General features: G+C 35.3%; 1 protein-coding gene across 1 annotated transcript in view; it reads left to right on the forward strand.

The window, feature by feature from the left end:
• MROH9 (maestro heat like repeat family member 9) overlaps positions 1-14,855 on the forward strand; it is an 86,881-nt gene that overhangs the window by 21,317 nt on the left and 50,709 nt on the right. Inside the window, exons 4-6 of the mRNA XM_036873628.1 lie at positions 4,131-4,266; positions 4,841-4,927; positions 6,874-6,978. Of these exons, the coding sequence (XP_036729523.1) occupies positions 4,131-4,266; positions 4,841-4,927; positions 6,874-6,978 (328 nt within the window). The remainder of the gene's footprint in view (positions 1-4,130; positions 4,267-4,840; positions 4,928-6,873; positions 6,979-14,855) is intronic.

Here is a 14,855-nt window from a genome sequence, read left to right on the forward strand (position 1 = left end):
TTTGTTTTTCTGATATTGAGCTGCATGAGATGTTTGCATATTTTGGAGATTAATCCCAAGTCAGTTGCTTCATTCGCAAATATTTTCTCCCTTTATGAGGGTTGTCTTTTCATTCTGTTTATGGTTTCCTTTGCTGTGGAAAAGCTAAGTTTAATTAGGTCCCATTTGTTTATTTTTGTTTTTATTTTCATTACTCTAGGAGATATATTGAAAAAGATCTTGCTATGATTTATGTCAAAGAGTTTTCTATGTTTTCCTCTAAGAGTCTTATAGTATCCAGACTTACATTTAGGTCTTTAATCCATTTTGAGTTTATTTTTGTGTGTGGTGTTAGGAAGTGCTCTAATTTCATTCTTTTACATGGAGCTGTCCAGTTTTCCCAGGACGACTTATTGAAGAGACTGTCTTTTCTCCATTGTATATTCTTGCCCCCTTTGTCATAGATTAGGTGACCATGGGTGCATGGTTTTATCTCTGGACTTTCTATCCTGTTCCATTGATCTATATTTCTGTTTTGTGCCAGTATCATACTGCTTTGATGACTGTAGCTTTGTAGTATAGTCTGAAGTCATGGAGCCTGATTCCTCCAGTTCCGTTCTTCTTTCTCAGGATTGCTTTGGTTTTTGTGGTCTTTATGTTTCCATACAAATTGTAAAACGTTTTGTTCTAATTCTGTGAAAAATGCCATTGGTAATTTGATAAGGATTGCATTGAATCTGTAGATTGCTTTGGGTAGTATAGCAATTTTCACAATATTGATTCTTCCAATCTGAGAACATGTTATATCTCTACATCTGTTTGTGTCATCTTTCATTTCTTTCATCAGTATCTTATAGTTTTCTGAGTACAGGTCTTTTACCTCCTTAGGTAGGTTTATTCCTAGGTATTTTATTCTTTTTGATGTGATGGTAAATGGGATTATTTCCTTGATTTCTCTTCCTGATCTTTCATTGTTAGTGCATAGGAATGCAAGAGATTTCTGTGCATTAATTTTGTATCCTGCAACTTTACCAGATTCATTGATGAGCTCTAATAGTTTTCTGGTAACATCTTTAGGGTTTTCTATGTATAGTATCATGTCATCTGCAAACAGTGACAGTTTTACTTCTTCCTTTCCAATTTGGATTCCTTTTATTTCTTCTTCTTCTCTGGTTGCCATGGCTAGGACTTCCAAAACTATGTTGAATAATAGTGGTGACAGTGGACATCCTTGTCTTGTTCCTGATCTTAGAAGAAATGCTTTCAGTGTTTCACCATTGAGAATGATGTTTGCTGTGTGTTTGTCATATATGGCCTTTATTATGTTGAGGTAGGTTCCCTCTATGCTCACTTTCTGAAGAATTTTTATCATAAATGGGTGTTGAATTTTGTCAAAAACTTTTTCTGCATCTATTGAGATATTATATCATTTTTATTCTTCAATTTATTGATGTCATGTCTCACACTGATTGATTTTCAGATATTGAAGAATCCTTGAATCCTTGGGATAAATCCCACTTACTTGATCATGGTGTGTGATCCTTTAAATGTGTTGTTGGATTCGGTATGCTAGTATTTTGTTGAGGATTTTTGCATCTATCTATGTTCATCAGTGATATTGGCCTGTCACTTTCATTTTTGTGATATCTTTATCTGGTTTTGGTGTCAGGGTGATGATGGTGTCACAGAATGAGCTTGGGAGTGTTCATTCTTCTGTAATTTTTTGGAAGAGTTTCAGAAGGATAGGTGTTAACTCTTCTCTAAATATTTGATAGAATTTGCCTGTGAAGCTATCTGGTCCTGGACTTGTGCTTGGTCTATTCATATTTTCTATTTCTTCCTGGTTCAGTCTTGGAAGGTTGTACCTTTCTAAGAATTTGTCCATTTCTTCTAGGTTGCCCATTTTATTGGCATATAGTTGCTTGTAGTAGTCTCTTATGATTTCTTCTTATCTTTTAAATCTTTTATTTAAACTTGCCATTATACTTATTATTTCTCCTTTTCCCTTCATAATGCATTTATTTTGCTTATGTCCTTCCTGTCTTTGGTTGTATTTTTAGTCCTTTTAAAATCTTAAATTATATGTTTAGTTTATTATTTTTCTCTCATTTTAAATAAGAAAAAAATCTTGACAGTATTTAAGTACTTTGAATTTTCTATTTTTTAAAATAGACTTCTCATTGTGATTAGAGAATGAAATATATATCCTTTTATATTTTGAAATTTTCTATGGCTAAGTATATGGTAAATATTTTCAGCAATCCATGATTATCTGAAAAGATAATCCTTGTTATCTCAATTAATACAATTTATACCTCCTTATTAATTATATTAAAGGTCTCTCCTTTTGCAGAATTTTTATTTTTATCTACCATATACTAATAATTGAATGTTTAATCATCTCCTATATCTGTGTCTATTTCTCCTTATGTCTTTAATAATTTTTCATAAGATTATTATATATTTTAATAATTCTGTTTAATAATTTTGCAATTTTGTTTCTATGTGGTTTGAGAGCTTTTGTATTAATAACTATGTCTTTTATTATTTTATAATAATTGCATATATCTCTCTTAATACTCTTTCATTTGAATTAGACTTGTATCATATTAATATAGCCCTCCTGATTTATTTCTGATCATATTTAATATAATTTTCCCATGCTTTTATTAGGAGGCATCTACTTTCCTTTATTCAATTGTGATTCTTGAAATTATACTTGTAAAAATTTTGCTTACTGATCTTATATAATACTTATTGCTTCATAATAGGAAGAAATAAAACATTTTCAAGAAATATTTTAGTACATTTGGCTTACCTCTACTTCTAGTTCACTCTAATATCTGAAAAAAACATTTCATTCAAAAATTTAACAAAAGCATACAGTAATTTGTGAGGGATGCTTATTCTTTCTTCTCAAGTTTCTTTCTATACCACCTGGTTATATATCTTGGAATATAAGAAAGGCTTTACACTGCCATTCTTATTTCTAAGATGTCATTGTTTGTAAAACACATTAGTAATTTAATACTTGTTCTTTTGAAAACCAATTTCATGTAGCCCAAAAAACAATGTATACTTGCTGATAATTGCCGATGTTGACCTATATATTTACATTGGACTTTCTTCTTTAGTATTACCAATATCTGACTCTCAGCCTTCTTCACACTTAAAATGTGAAGATTCTTTAGTCCATCAGCAGTTATGAATGGCATCAGTGTATCACACTACTTTCCTAATCCTTGTTCATGACATGGACCATTTTAGCATTTTTAGGACTGGCAATATGATTTCAAAGTACATTAAAAGATACTATTTTCTATTTTATCAAAATATTAATTTTGCATTTTTCTAAACAAAATCATATATCTCTAGAAACCTACAACTGAAAATACTACTGGAAGCTTTTGAGAGGTAGCTGTTCAGAGTCTGAAAATCCATTGGAGCCCATAAACAAGTCAAATCAATCTTCCCAAGATTTGAAAATTATCTAATGTAATCCAAGAAATGCCATTTCAAACAATGGATATCAGATATTTAGGTCTTCATCTCCAGTAGAGGAAAAAGATTCTGAGTTCAGCACAAGATTTCCTACCTTACCAACTATATTACCATCTTTTTTAAAAAAATGATTTTTAACACAAAAAAATCAGGAGGCATTGTTATCCAGGTCACACTTATTGAAGGAACAATAGCTGTGTCACAACTTATCTTTTTAGCTGCTGATGGGAAGGTTTCTTTTGCCATAAATTGAAAGATGTATCCCAATATCAGAAACATTAAATGTAAGAAACATAGTATCATGGACTATAGAAAATGTGGCAGTAATATATTTCAACTACCTAAATCTCAGCATGGATTTATGGGCTTGGCTGGGTAGGTAACCACCCTTTACATTATTATATCTATGCAGAAATATATTATGAACTCTAAATAATAGAGTATAAATGATTTTTACCAAAAAATATGATTCCTTTATATTTAAAGCACCATTGTTATTTTTACACTAATATTTAAAACCCATGTTATATAAAGCTGAAAGTTGGGCCTCATTTTCTAGTACACTGTTTCTTAAACTAAGAAAAAAACCACTAAAGTTAGGTTGTATCTGTTCTTTCCTCAATTTAATAATTATACCTTTTTCTTGTCAGCTTCGTGGATCCCTTATTGCAATATGAAACTCAACTGAAGATAGTAGAATTGTCCTTTAAAATGGCATTTGCTATACCAAGTCTTGACAAAGTGAAAGAAATTGGGAAGAATGAGGATGACCAAGAGGACCTGGAGGTAAGACTTGCTTCCTTTAGTCATAATGAGACAACGTCATGCACCACAGCAATCCCACAGAAAGTCTGTCCAAAAGTTGTAATCTTTGTTTTCTCCTTCATTCTTTTTAGATATAATAGATAAACAGCATATTCTAGCACTATTCTCTATCCCTGGACTCCTTGTGAATTCTATAACCCGTGGGATTTAAAGGATTGTATAGGATCTATAGGAACAAATGGGTGAAGAGATTTTGGTTAATTTGTTTGACAAAAACAGCAAGTTTACTGGCAAGTGCTGCAAAGAAGGAAATAGGAGCTAAGAAAAGTGGAGGTAGGAAAAATCCTGTAGTAAGATCAGCAACATCTGTGGTTTTTATTTCTCAGCATAGCTACACAGTTCACTTGCCCAGGAAGGTATTAAAGCAATTCATGGCATATTGTATTGAATGAGGTCTCATCTCCAGAGCTACCTCTCTCCTTTCTTACCTTAAGTTTATGGGGAGAACTCAGGACCCCAGGAGGCAAAACTATAGGCATTGGTAAAATTTTATCTAAGGCTGGCTGGCTGGTTGTGCAAATTTCTTGTTTTTCAGAATTTATACCGAACTATTTTAAACATATTTGAGGACACTCTTCTGATCTTAGTGTCTAAAGACCTCTACAAACTGCAAATCTTAAAGGTAAAGGGAAAATAAGTAGTCTCGTTTTCTTGTCATAAATCTAAAGGGTATACTATATTTTACTTATTATTTACCATTTGCCATACTTACATCTCCTTCAAGTATTTGGCAGCTGAAAATTTTTCTTTACCTTTCAGAATGTGTCATTATCTCCCAAATAAAATCACTTCCTTTTATTTGAATTACAGAGACACAATTTTAAGTATCCAATTTTGGGAGAATGGCAACAGACACTTAAGAAGCCAAGGGTTATGTAGCAATGTAAGAGTAAACACAATACAGGATAGCAGAGCATACGATGATTGGCCTAAACCACCTTCAGGTCCACCTAACAATGAGCCATATTTTGATAATATCTATATGCATGTTCTTCCCTAACAACCCTGGGCTAGGGAATCCCATGAGCATCTTATCTTCACGGACACGCTAGTATCAAAGGAAGTTCTAATAACCATCCATAACCCTACTTTTCACATCCAAGATTTGACTGTGTTTTTAATGTGCCAGGCAGAGACAGAGACTGATCTGGACATTTTATGACCTTTAATTTTGCATTTTTAACATGATGGCATCAGGAGGCAGCTGTCTGAACATACTGAGAAACTAGATTTACTTCCTGTACCATGAGAATCATGGGATTTGCAAATCATAAAATACATTCAAGGAAAGAAGCAGACTGGTATATATGAAGATCAGGAGAAATGGAGGGGATAATAAAATATACTGAGGTAACTTCTGCCTAATTTAAGCCAAATATTTTCCATGCATTTAAAACATTTTAACCTCACAATCCTGTAAAGTGGTTATTACCCCATTATTACAACCCTCTCCCCATGTGTGCTCTTTCTACCACCCTAGGCTGCTTATTGAGGATTTACTCTATGTCAGGCACTAAGCTGAATACTTAATATATGGGTTTTTTAATTTAATCCTTAAAATAACCCTATGAGAAAGTTAAAATTATTTCTCTCATTTGCAGATAAGGAAATGGAAGCAGAGAGAGGAGAAATAATATGTGTGCATCTAATGAGTAGAGGACCTACTCTAACTTGGGAGCCTGTTACTTAACCACATTGTTCTTATACCTACCACATGTAGAAACTCCCCTGATCCTCAAAAAGAGTTGACCCTCACTCAGGAATAGGCTGAGCCCCCTGAGATTTAGAGACTCTTCTGCCCTAGGAAGCAAACTTCAGAACAGTTTTACACAGTGGGAGCAAGAGAAGGGGATGAGATTTGGCCAACCATTGGCATAAATACTAAGGACTCCAACAATCTGTCTTAAGAAGTCTACTAATGGTGGTTAACATGTAAGGCATATGCAGTCTTCTTCCTTCCTCAAGCATCTGAGGATTTAGAACAAATAGGTAGAAGCTACAGCAAGACAGACCATATTTAGCAATGAATCAAAATTAGTAAGAACTTTCTCATCGAGCTGGCTCCAGGAATATACTCTAAACCATGAGTCAGAAAATATCTGGATGGTAAATTTACAGAGGCAATTCTGGGATAAAATGACATTTCAGGATCAAACAACATTTGATTCTTTTTTAAAACTGCAAATCAGATCCTATGGTTTTAAAAAGAGAGAGAATATGTATTGTGAAAGAAAAAGAGAAGGAGAAGCAGCTGATGATAATCAGCCTCATAGCCTCATGTTAAACCTTTCATGATGCCTGGCAAAGTGACTGTTATAGTGGATATTAGTAAATACCTGTTGGATAGAATTAAATAAAATAAAACCCAGGTGTAGCTATATGGCAGATGAAGTATTATACTAGACAGTAATATACCAGCTTATTGTCATATTTTTAAAATAGAGGATAGGTGTGAAACCATTGGGAGGACATGGGGAAACTTGACTTGGTGAAGGTGGTGATCAGAAGAAAGGGACCTGTGGAAATGGAAACACCATGGTTCTAGGATAGTTCTTGTGTTTTCAACAGGAAATGGCTGTGTGGATGAGTGAAGATAATTTGTACATGCAGGAGAGAGCCATGGTGATCATCAGCAGAGTGCTAAGCTTTGCATCCAGGAAAGTCAAGGGATATGTAAGTCACAGAGTCATCATGCCACGTGCTTCTGAAGACTGCATTTCCGCAGTGCTGCTTTCCAAGTCTTGGTTCTAGAGAGTGTTAGATGCCTGCTTCGTATTATCATACTAGTAGGTTGGTATACTGGGAAAGGAGTTAATATCCTACATGACTTTATGTCAATTAGAGCAGAGTTTCTCAATTGATTAAGATGCCTCATGCTTTCCACAAACAGTATGAGTGTGTCAAAACCAGGCTTTTGCTGACTCTCTGGATTCTCCTCTTTGGACCACAATCAATGTTATTTGTAAACTTATAAATTCTTCCATCCTTACTTTCCTTCTTATTTCTCTTTTTCCTAGAATATTTTTAAACCACCATTTATTTTAAATGTATAACAAGTAATTCTTGAGTACTTTCATTGTAAAACATGCTAAAGACATAGCAGAAGTCCTTCTTTACTATCCTCTCCACCCCAGTCTCATCCCTAGCCATGTCTGTGTGATGTGTGTCCTGCCAAACAGCTACGTACACATACAAATATACATGCACACGGATATACACAGCTTTGTTACTTAGTTTTTCTTTACTAAAGTTACATCATATTTACATATGGTTCTGCAATTTGATTTTTTCACTGAACAGTATACCCAACAGATACTTTCATAGATTTGCTTCATTATTTTAACTACAGCTTATATCTTATAGTGTTGATGTATTATGATCTACTTACCTATTCTTCAGTTGATGAACATTGAGGTATATTGTGGGTTTTTCTACTTCAAACGATACAAAAATGGTCATCCTTTTGCATGTATGTGAGTATGTACTTAGAAATGCTAAGAAAAATAATAGGCCAAAAAGTATGAATAGGTTAAAGGTTAGTAACGCACAATTGTCCTTCATTCTGCATTCCTGTGAATATTAGAGTACCCATTTCCTCAACCTTCACAAACACCTGGATATTATCAGACTTTTTAACTGTTGCCTTTCAGATGGAGAACAAATAGGTATCTCATAATTGCCAATATTTACTAAGGTTTCCTATATTTTGAATAACACTATTGCCTGCCTTCTAAGAAGCCTCAGACTATCTCTGAACATTTTTCTCTCTTATGGATACTGTGTTTTCAGTCTCTGTTCCATAACTCACCCTTCACTGTGATTTTTAAACATACTCTACTAATTGCATATCTGATTGCTTAAATCAGTTCAGGAGTTCAGTATGAAGGGGGTCAGAAACATGCATTTGTGACACTATCTTCATGTATCCATTTCAAATACTTGTACAGTCTCTAGACATATTGAGATGAAAAGCCTAGATCAGCCTTATAACATAGCTGAATTTTTATTATTTTATTTAAAATAAACTTTGGGAGACAAACCCATGCACTTATGGTCACCTAATCTATGACAAAGGAGGCCAGAATATACAATGGAGCAAAGATATCCTCTTCAATAAGTGGTTCTGGGAAAACTGGACAGCCACATGTAAAAGAATGAAATTAGAACACTCCCTAACACCATACACAAAAATAAACTCAAAATTGATTAAAGACCTAAATGTAAGGCAAGACACTATAAAACTCTTAGAGGAAAACATAGGCAGAACACTCTATGACATAAATTGCAGCAAGATCTTTTTTGACCCACCTCCTAGAGTAATGAGAATAAAAACCAAAATAAACAAATGGGACCTAATTAAACCTAAAAGCTTTTGCACAGCAAAGGAAACCATAAACAAGATTAGAAGACAACCCACAGAATGGGAGAAAATATTTGCCAATGAAGCAACTGACAAAGGATTAATCTCCAAAATATACAAACAGCTCATGCAGCTCAATATCAAAAAAAAAAACCAAAAACCCAATCAAAAAATGGGCAGAAGACCTAAACAGACATTTCTCCAAAGAAGACGTACAGATGGCCAACAAACACATGAAAAGACGCTCAACATCACTAATCATTAGAAAAATGCAGATCAAAACTACAATGAGGTATCACCTCACACAGGTTACAATGGCCATGATCAAAAAATCTACAAACAGTAAATGCTGGAGAGGGTTTGGAGAAAAGAGAACCCTCATGCACTGCTGGTGGGAATGTAAATTGATACAGCCACTATGGAGAACAGTATGGAGATTCCTTAAAAAACTAAAAATAGAACCACCATATGATCCAGCAATCCCAATACTGGGCATTTACCCAGGGAAAACCATAATTCAAAAAGACACATGCACCCCAGTGTTCATTGCAGCACTATTTACAATAGCCAGGTCATGGAAGCAACCTAAATGTCCATCAACGGAGGAATGGATAAAGAAGATGTGGTACATATATACAATGGAATGTTACTCAGCCATAAAAAGGATTGAATTTGTGTCATTTGTAGAGACATGGATGGACCTAGAGACTGTCATACAGAGTGAAGTAAGTCAGAAAGAGAAAAACAAATATCATATATTAACGCGTATATGTGGAATCTGAAAAAAAAATCTTATTTACAAAGCAGAAATAGAGACACAGACGTAGAGAACAAATGTATGGATTCCAAAGGGGAAAGGGGAGTGGGATGAATTGGGAGATTGGGATTGACATATATACACTATTGATACTATGTATAAAATACATAACTAATGAGAACCTACTACATAGCACAGGGAACTCTACTCAATGCTCTGTGGTGACCTAAATGAGAAGGAAATCCAAAAAAGAGGGGATAAATGTATACATATAGCTGATTCACTTTGCTGTACAGTATAAACTAACACAATATTGTAAAGCAACTATACTCCAATAAAAATTTAAAAAAAGAAAGTGAGAAAAAGCCAAAAAATAAATAAATAAAATAAGCTTTGGAACATAATACAATTTACTTACATGGGAAAATACAGTCCATGATGTTCTTTGCATCGTGCTAATTCCCCATCTCAGTGTCCAAAAGAGAGACCGAGTGGCTTGTTTTAAATATTCTGATTCTTTGGCCTGGGAAGTCAGTCTCCCTCTATTTCTGAGATGGTTTGGAATGTCCATTCAAATGGACACAAAATTTTGCAAGTGAGGCTTGAGATTAAGTGTAGTTCAACACTCCAGTCTGTTTTCTGTATAGTTCCTAACATGCTTTATATATTCAGCAAGTATTTGATGGAGACTATTCACATGCTTCTCATTGCACTTCAGTACACATATATACTTTCTATTTATATTTCTAGTGTATATTTATATACTAGATATATACTATATGTGTGTATAAATATATATATATCTTCTAGTGAGTTCCATTCAGGTAGCAGGTATGACACTTGGGGGTTTCATCTTCTGCTATCACCTCTACTCTCTTTCAATTACAGTTGTAAAGTTCATTCTCCCCAGCACATAGCCCACCCTTCAACTGTGAAACAATAAATGTGTAAATTCATATGTGCAGCAGAAGGCTCTCATAAATTGTTGAGGGTTCCTAAGCTATAACTGAGACCTTTGAGAAGCCAAGTGGTAACGTATTCCTCTGTTCTGCAATGTTTGCTCAATGCCACCAGGTGGAAGCACACCAGCATTTTCCAGAAGGTGGGAACTAAGCTAGCCTCAACCAGCTTATCACAGTCATGGAAGCATAAACCTTTACTAAGTTAACTTTCTCTTTAAAATAAGATAATTAAGATAATTATCTTCTAAAGATAAGACAATTATCTTCTGAAGATAATTAAGTCAGTGAAATTAATGGAGATGGGGGAACAAATACATAAAACAACCAAAAATATTATTAATAAATTAAAAGCTAAACTACCCACAGGCAAGGTCTGTGTATCTCTATATCTGACACATTGTAAATAATAAATGAAGATTTGTTCTGCCATTCTCTAACTAAATGTAGCTACCTATTCTGTTCTCAGGTTCTGGCCATTCACTGGATAAAAACTTTTCTTCATAAATTACCCTAGCCTACGTCTTCCAGACTCTCGGAGGCCCTTGTCCTATTGAACAATACTTTCATTTGTATTCTACCAGAATTTAAAATGGTATTCCTCTTACATGACCTGTGTGCCCATCCGGGTGAAGAAACTGCTACACTCAAAGAATATTTGTCCTTTCAATTAAACTGTTAATTTCCAAACGGGTGAAGAAGTGTGAGCTAAACATGTCATATTATCTCATTAACAGATTTTTCCTAGGTTTGTTCCTTTGGCACATCAGCATTTAAAAGACAGGTGGAAGATTTTCAGTCAAAGCTAACAGATTGTCCACATATCTATCTCCTCCTCCTCCACAAAATGATAGTAATAAAATTTGTTAAATGTTGCCATTGCAACAAAGAGAATTAGTAACGGGTTCTCAGTGGGCTAGTGATGTCAGCAAACTTCTGCATGACAGAATAGACAGAAGATGGTAACTGATAAAGTCTGGCAGGGGAATCTGAAAGGCAGGGGCATGTGAACATTAGAATGGAGGACAGCTGAAAAGGGAGGGAGTTTCCCTATGGAACCCTGAAGAGTCTGGAGCTATGGAAGCCCAAGTAATGATGAAGAGTGGGCGGCAAAGGAAAGCTGAAGACATACACATGCACTGAAAGGACTCATAGGAAGTTTATACAGAAGGATCTATAGTGCCTCCCGTCCCCATTTACACACACACTCTATATTCCACAGGGACATGAGTCCATTGGTAGGTAAAATTTGAGGACATTTTTCTCAAAACAATTGTAAATTCCCTGAGACAATCATCTTGATTCTGTTGTTTAGATACACTTCAGCATGACCCCAGCCTTCCCACCCAACTACTCTAAAGCCAAGCCCACCAGTTGATAAGCCTTGCTCACATACAAAATCCCACCAGTGGCATCACATTCTTAAATATGACTAGACAACCAAGAATTTGCCAGACATTTGAGAAAACCCTCCAAATACAAGAGATAGTCCCAGGTAAATAAAGAGAACAAAAATGATTATCAAAAATAGATAATTCTGAGTACAGATGAGAATTTAGTCTCAAAAGGAGTAGAGAGGACATATTTTTATGCCAAAAGGAAATATAACTAAAAATGAGTATGGCCTATGCACTGATTCATCACAGCAGGAATAGATAGGCAATGTCCCAAAGTGATATTAGAACTGAAGTAGAAGTCCATTGTTTAGAGACGTACAGTTGACTTCCAAAAGAAGCAGCTAAAAAACTTAGAAGTGGTTGCCTCTGGAATTTAGTACCTAAAACTGTCATAATTGTTAAGATAAGGAACTGGAGAGGCCAGATCTACACAGAAGAAGGAATCCAGTAAGAAAGGGCCAGAAAACTAAGCAGGAGCACTTAGACTTAGGAACAAATACAGAGAAGCTACTTTTATCCAGGTCTTAGCTCTCCTTCTTTCAGCACTTTAGATAGATTTTCTAAAAAAGCAGGACTATACTGTATTAAATGTTCCCAAAGTCTTGTGTTTGAGGGGGTGTGACTGTGGTTGGCACACTTCTGAAGGGACTGTGCAGGGCATAATCAGTGTGCCCCATGGTTCACACAGCTTTATTCCTCTCTTGGCCTGTCCTAGGTCAGGTCTCCCCTCTTCCTCAAACATGCTATGCAATCTAGACATGGCCACACCTACTCTGTTAGAGACACACATCTAGACAGACCCTATCTGGCATCATTAGCAGCTTCCTTTACAAAGACACCTGCTAAGAGTTACACATCCACAAGTTCATAAGAAGGGATAATCAGAGAGAACGCTCAAGGCAAACACTATAACACAATAAAACTTTAAGGCCAATCCTCTGTAAATGGTCCCCAGGTTCAGTGAGCTAAGCTGTGAGAAGTACTCCCCTGGTTCTAGGTACTTTCGCTATAAGGGTCTTTGCCATAGACATCTTTGTAGCATAACTAATTGGCCGTAAGGCAATTTTTTCATAAAAGATAAAATAACGAAAAATAAAAGGGGGACATTATAAAGGTCATAATGAAACATGAAAAGTTAATAACAAAATTAAAAAGGCTTTCTTGAGAAATACAATTTAAATATTTACATACAATTTAAATACATTTAAATTGTGTGTAAATTCGTGGCAATTCTGCCAAATAACTGATTTTATTTTGTGGGTTGTACTTAAGCACTTGTCTTTGAAGTCTTTCATTCATAATATGTTTTTTGCTTTTTGATTCATCTCCTCATTCAGCATGATAGTTTTTCTTTTTTTGCTAAAATTTCTTCCTTCATTTCATCCTTCATTCCAAATACCAGGATGCGTATTTGTAACTGAGCTTTGTATTGCGTTATAAAAACCTCTGTACTGTTTTTTGTTCTTGGCATCTTGCCACATGTCTGTTCATAGATGTTCCAAAGTTCTATGGGAAATGTAGGTTTAACTCTGCACCTCTGAGACCCTTAGCTTCTTTCTCCTCTAATGTAGTGTGCTTCAAAATAAGAAACCAACTCTTGGGGCAAATCATTGTCATCTCTCAGCTCAATAAACCATCAATAAAATGGCTAACTGAAAGAAAGTCTAACTCATTTCAACCAGTTGAAACCAAAGTGTCAAACCAAACAGTCTACTAGTTATTTTATCTTTCACAGCAAAATTGCCTTACAGACAATTAGTCATGTATTAAAAGGGTTTGCAGCAAAAATGCTCGTGGCAAAGATGTCTATGGCAGAGAAGCTTGCGGCAAAAATACCAGACACATACTCATACTCCTCCATCGTGCCCAACAGAGAAACAGAACAACTTCCCCTTTTTTTTAAACCCATAATGCAAAGGTGGTTCTTAAAATCTTGCCATTTGATAGAAAAAGAAATTTGGAATGCAAACCAAAAGAAGAGAATAGGCAGGGGAAAATAAAACACTTCTTCCTAGGGCCTAGAATAAATAGCAACCCCTACTGTCTGCTTCTAGATTCTTCTAAGTCATAGGACTCCTAAAATAGGGGGAGCCGCAGGTACCCTTACAAAGAATTATAGGCAGAAAGAATCCAAGGAAGACATCCACAGAAGCAGATTATCTTCCTTTCTTCTACTAAGACCATCACTCCCACATCCTAATTCAGTCATATCCTTGGCCCATGACCTAGGTCACCTCACATTCTTCTTCAGGAATGATTCTGTGTGTGTGTGTGTGTGTGTGTGTTTGTGCGTGTAAGACTGAGACAGGCAGACAGACAGACAGACGTGAGTGGGTCAAGCAAAAAGAGAGGCAAGGATAAGGGTATATAAGAGTAACACAAAGAAAGAGAAACAGGTCTTGGGATCTCCCTGGAAGGTTGACTTGAACTCTAACTTTGACCACCAAAGCATCTATCCAGGAAAAGTAATAATTTGTCTTAGAGATAAGAAGATTCTGCAGGCCTACTAGTTTAGCAAACCTACATGTGGGAAGAGTCATTTTTGTTTAAAGAAAATTGGTAATAATTCTCATACCTTCACAAAAGCAAAATATCTCTTCCATCTCTCCTTTCTTCTTTTATGTGTCTACTCCTCTCTCTGTTTGCATTTAATCTGGCTAAACAAATCAGTCAAGGTAAAAACCTAAATATTTGAGAGACCTATGTGTCAAGGAAGTTGTGTGCGTGTAAGGGGGGAATATATAAATGTTTTGGCAGTAGGTTTGATAGCAGAAGCAAATGTTTTGAGTTTTTTAAAAAATTAATTTCCCTGGGAAGAATCAGAGCAATTCTAGGAAGAAAAGTTTTCTTCAGTGACTTACAGAGTCATCTGAAGTGTTCTCCAGTGACTTACAGAGTCATCTAAAGTGTTTCATACATGGAAAAGGAAGCATGAAAGCTTCTGGATATTGACTCCCCCACTCCAGTATCCTAAGAATTTGATACCTACAAATAGCTACCTAAAATATAGACTAGAAACTAACATTAGTTGAGTCTCTATTATTGCCAAGCACTTTGCTAGGAACGTTCTTTTTTGT

The sequence above is a fragment of the Balaenoptera musculus genome, chromosome 1 (assembly GCF_009873245.2).
Source record: "Balaenoptera musculus isolate JJ_BM4_2016_0621 chromosome 1, mBalMus1.pri.v3, whole genome shotgun sequence".
Lineage (NCBI taxonomy): Eukaryota > Metazoa > Chordata > Mammalia > Artiodactyla > Balaenopteridae > Balaenoptera > Balaenoptera musculus.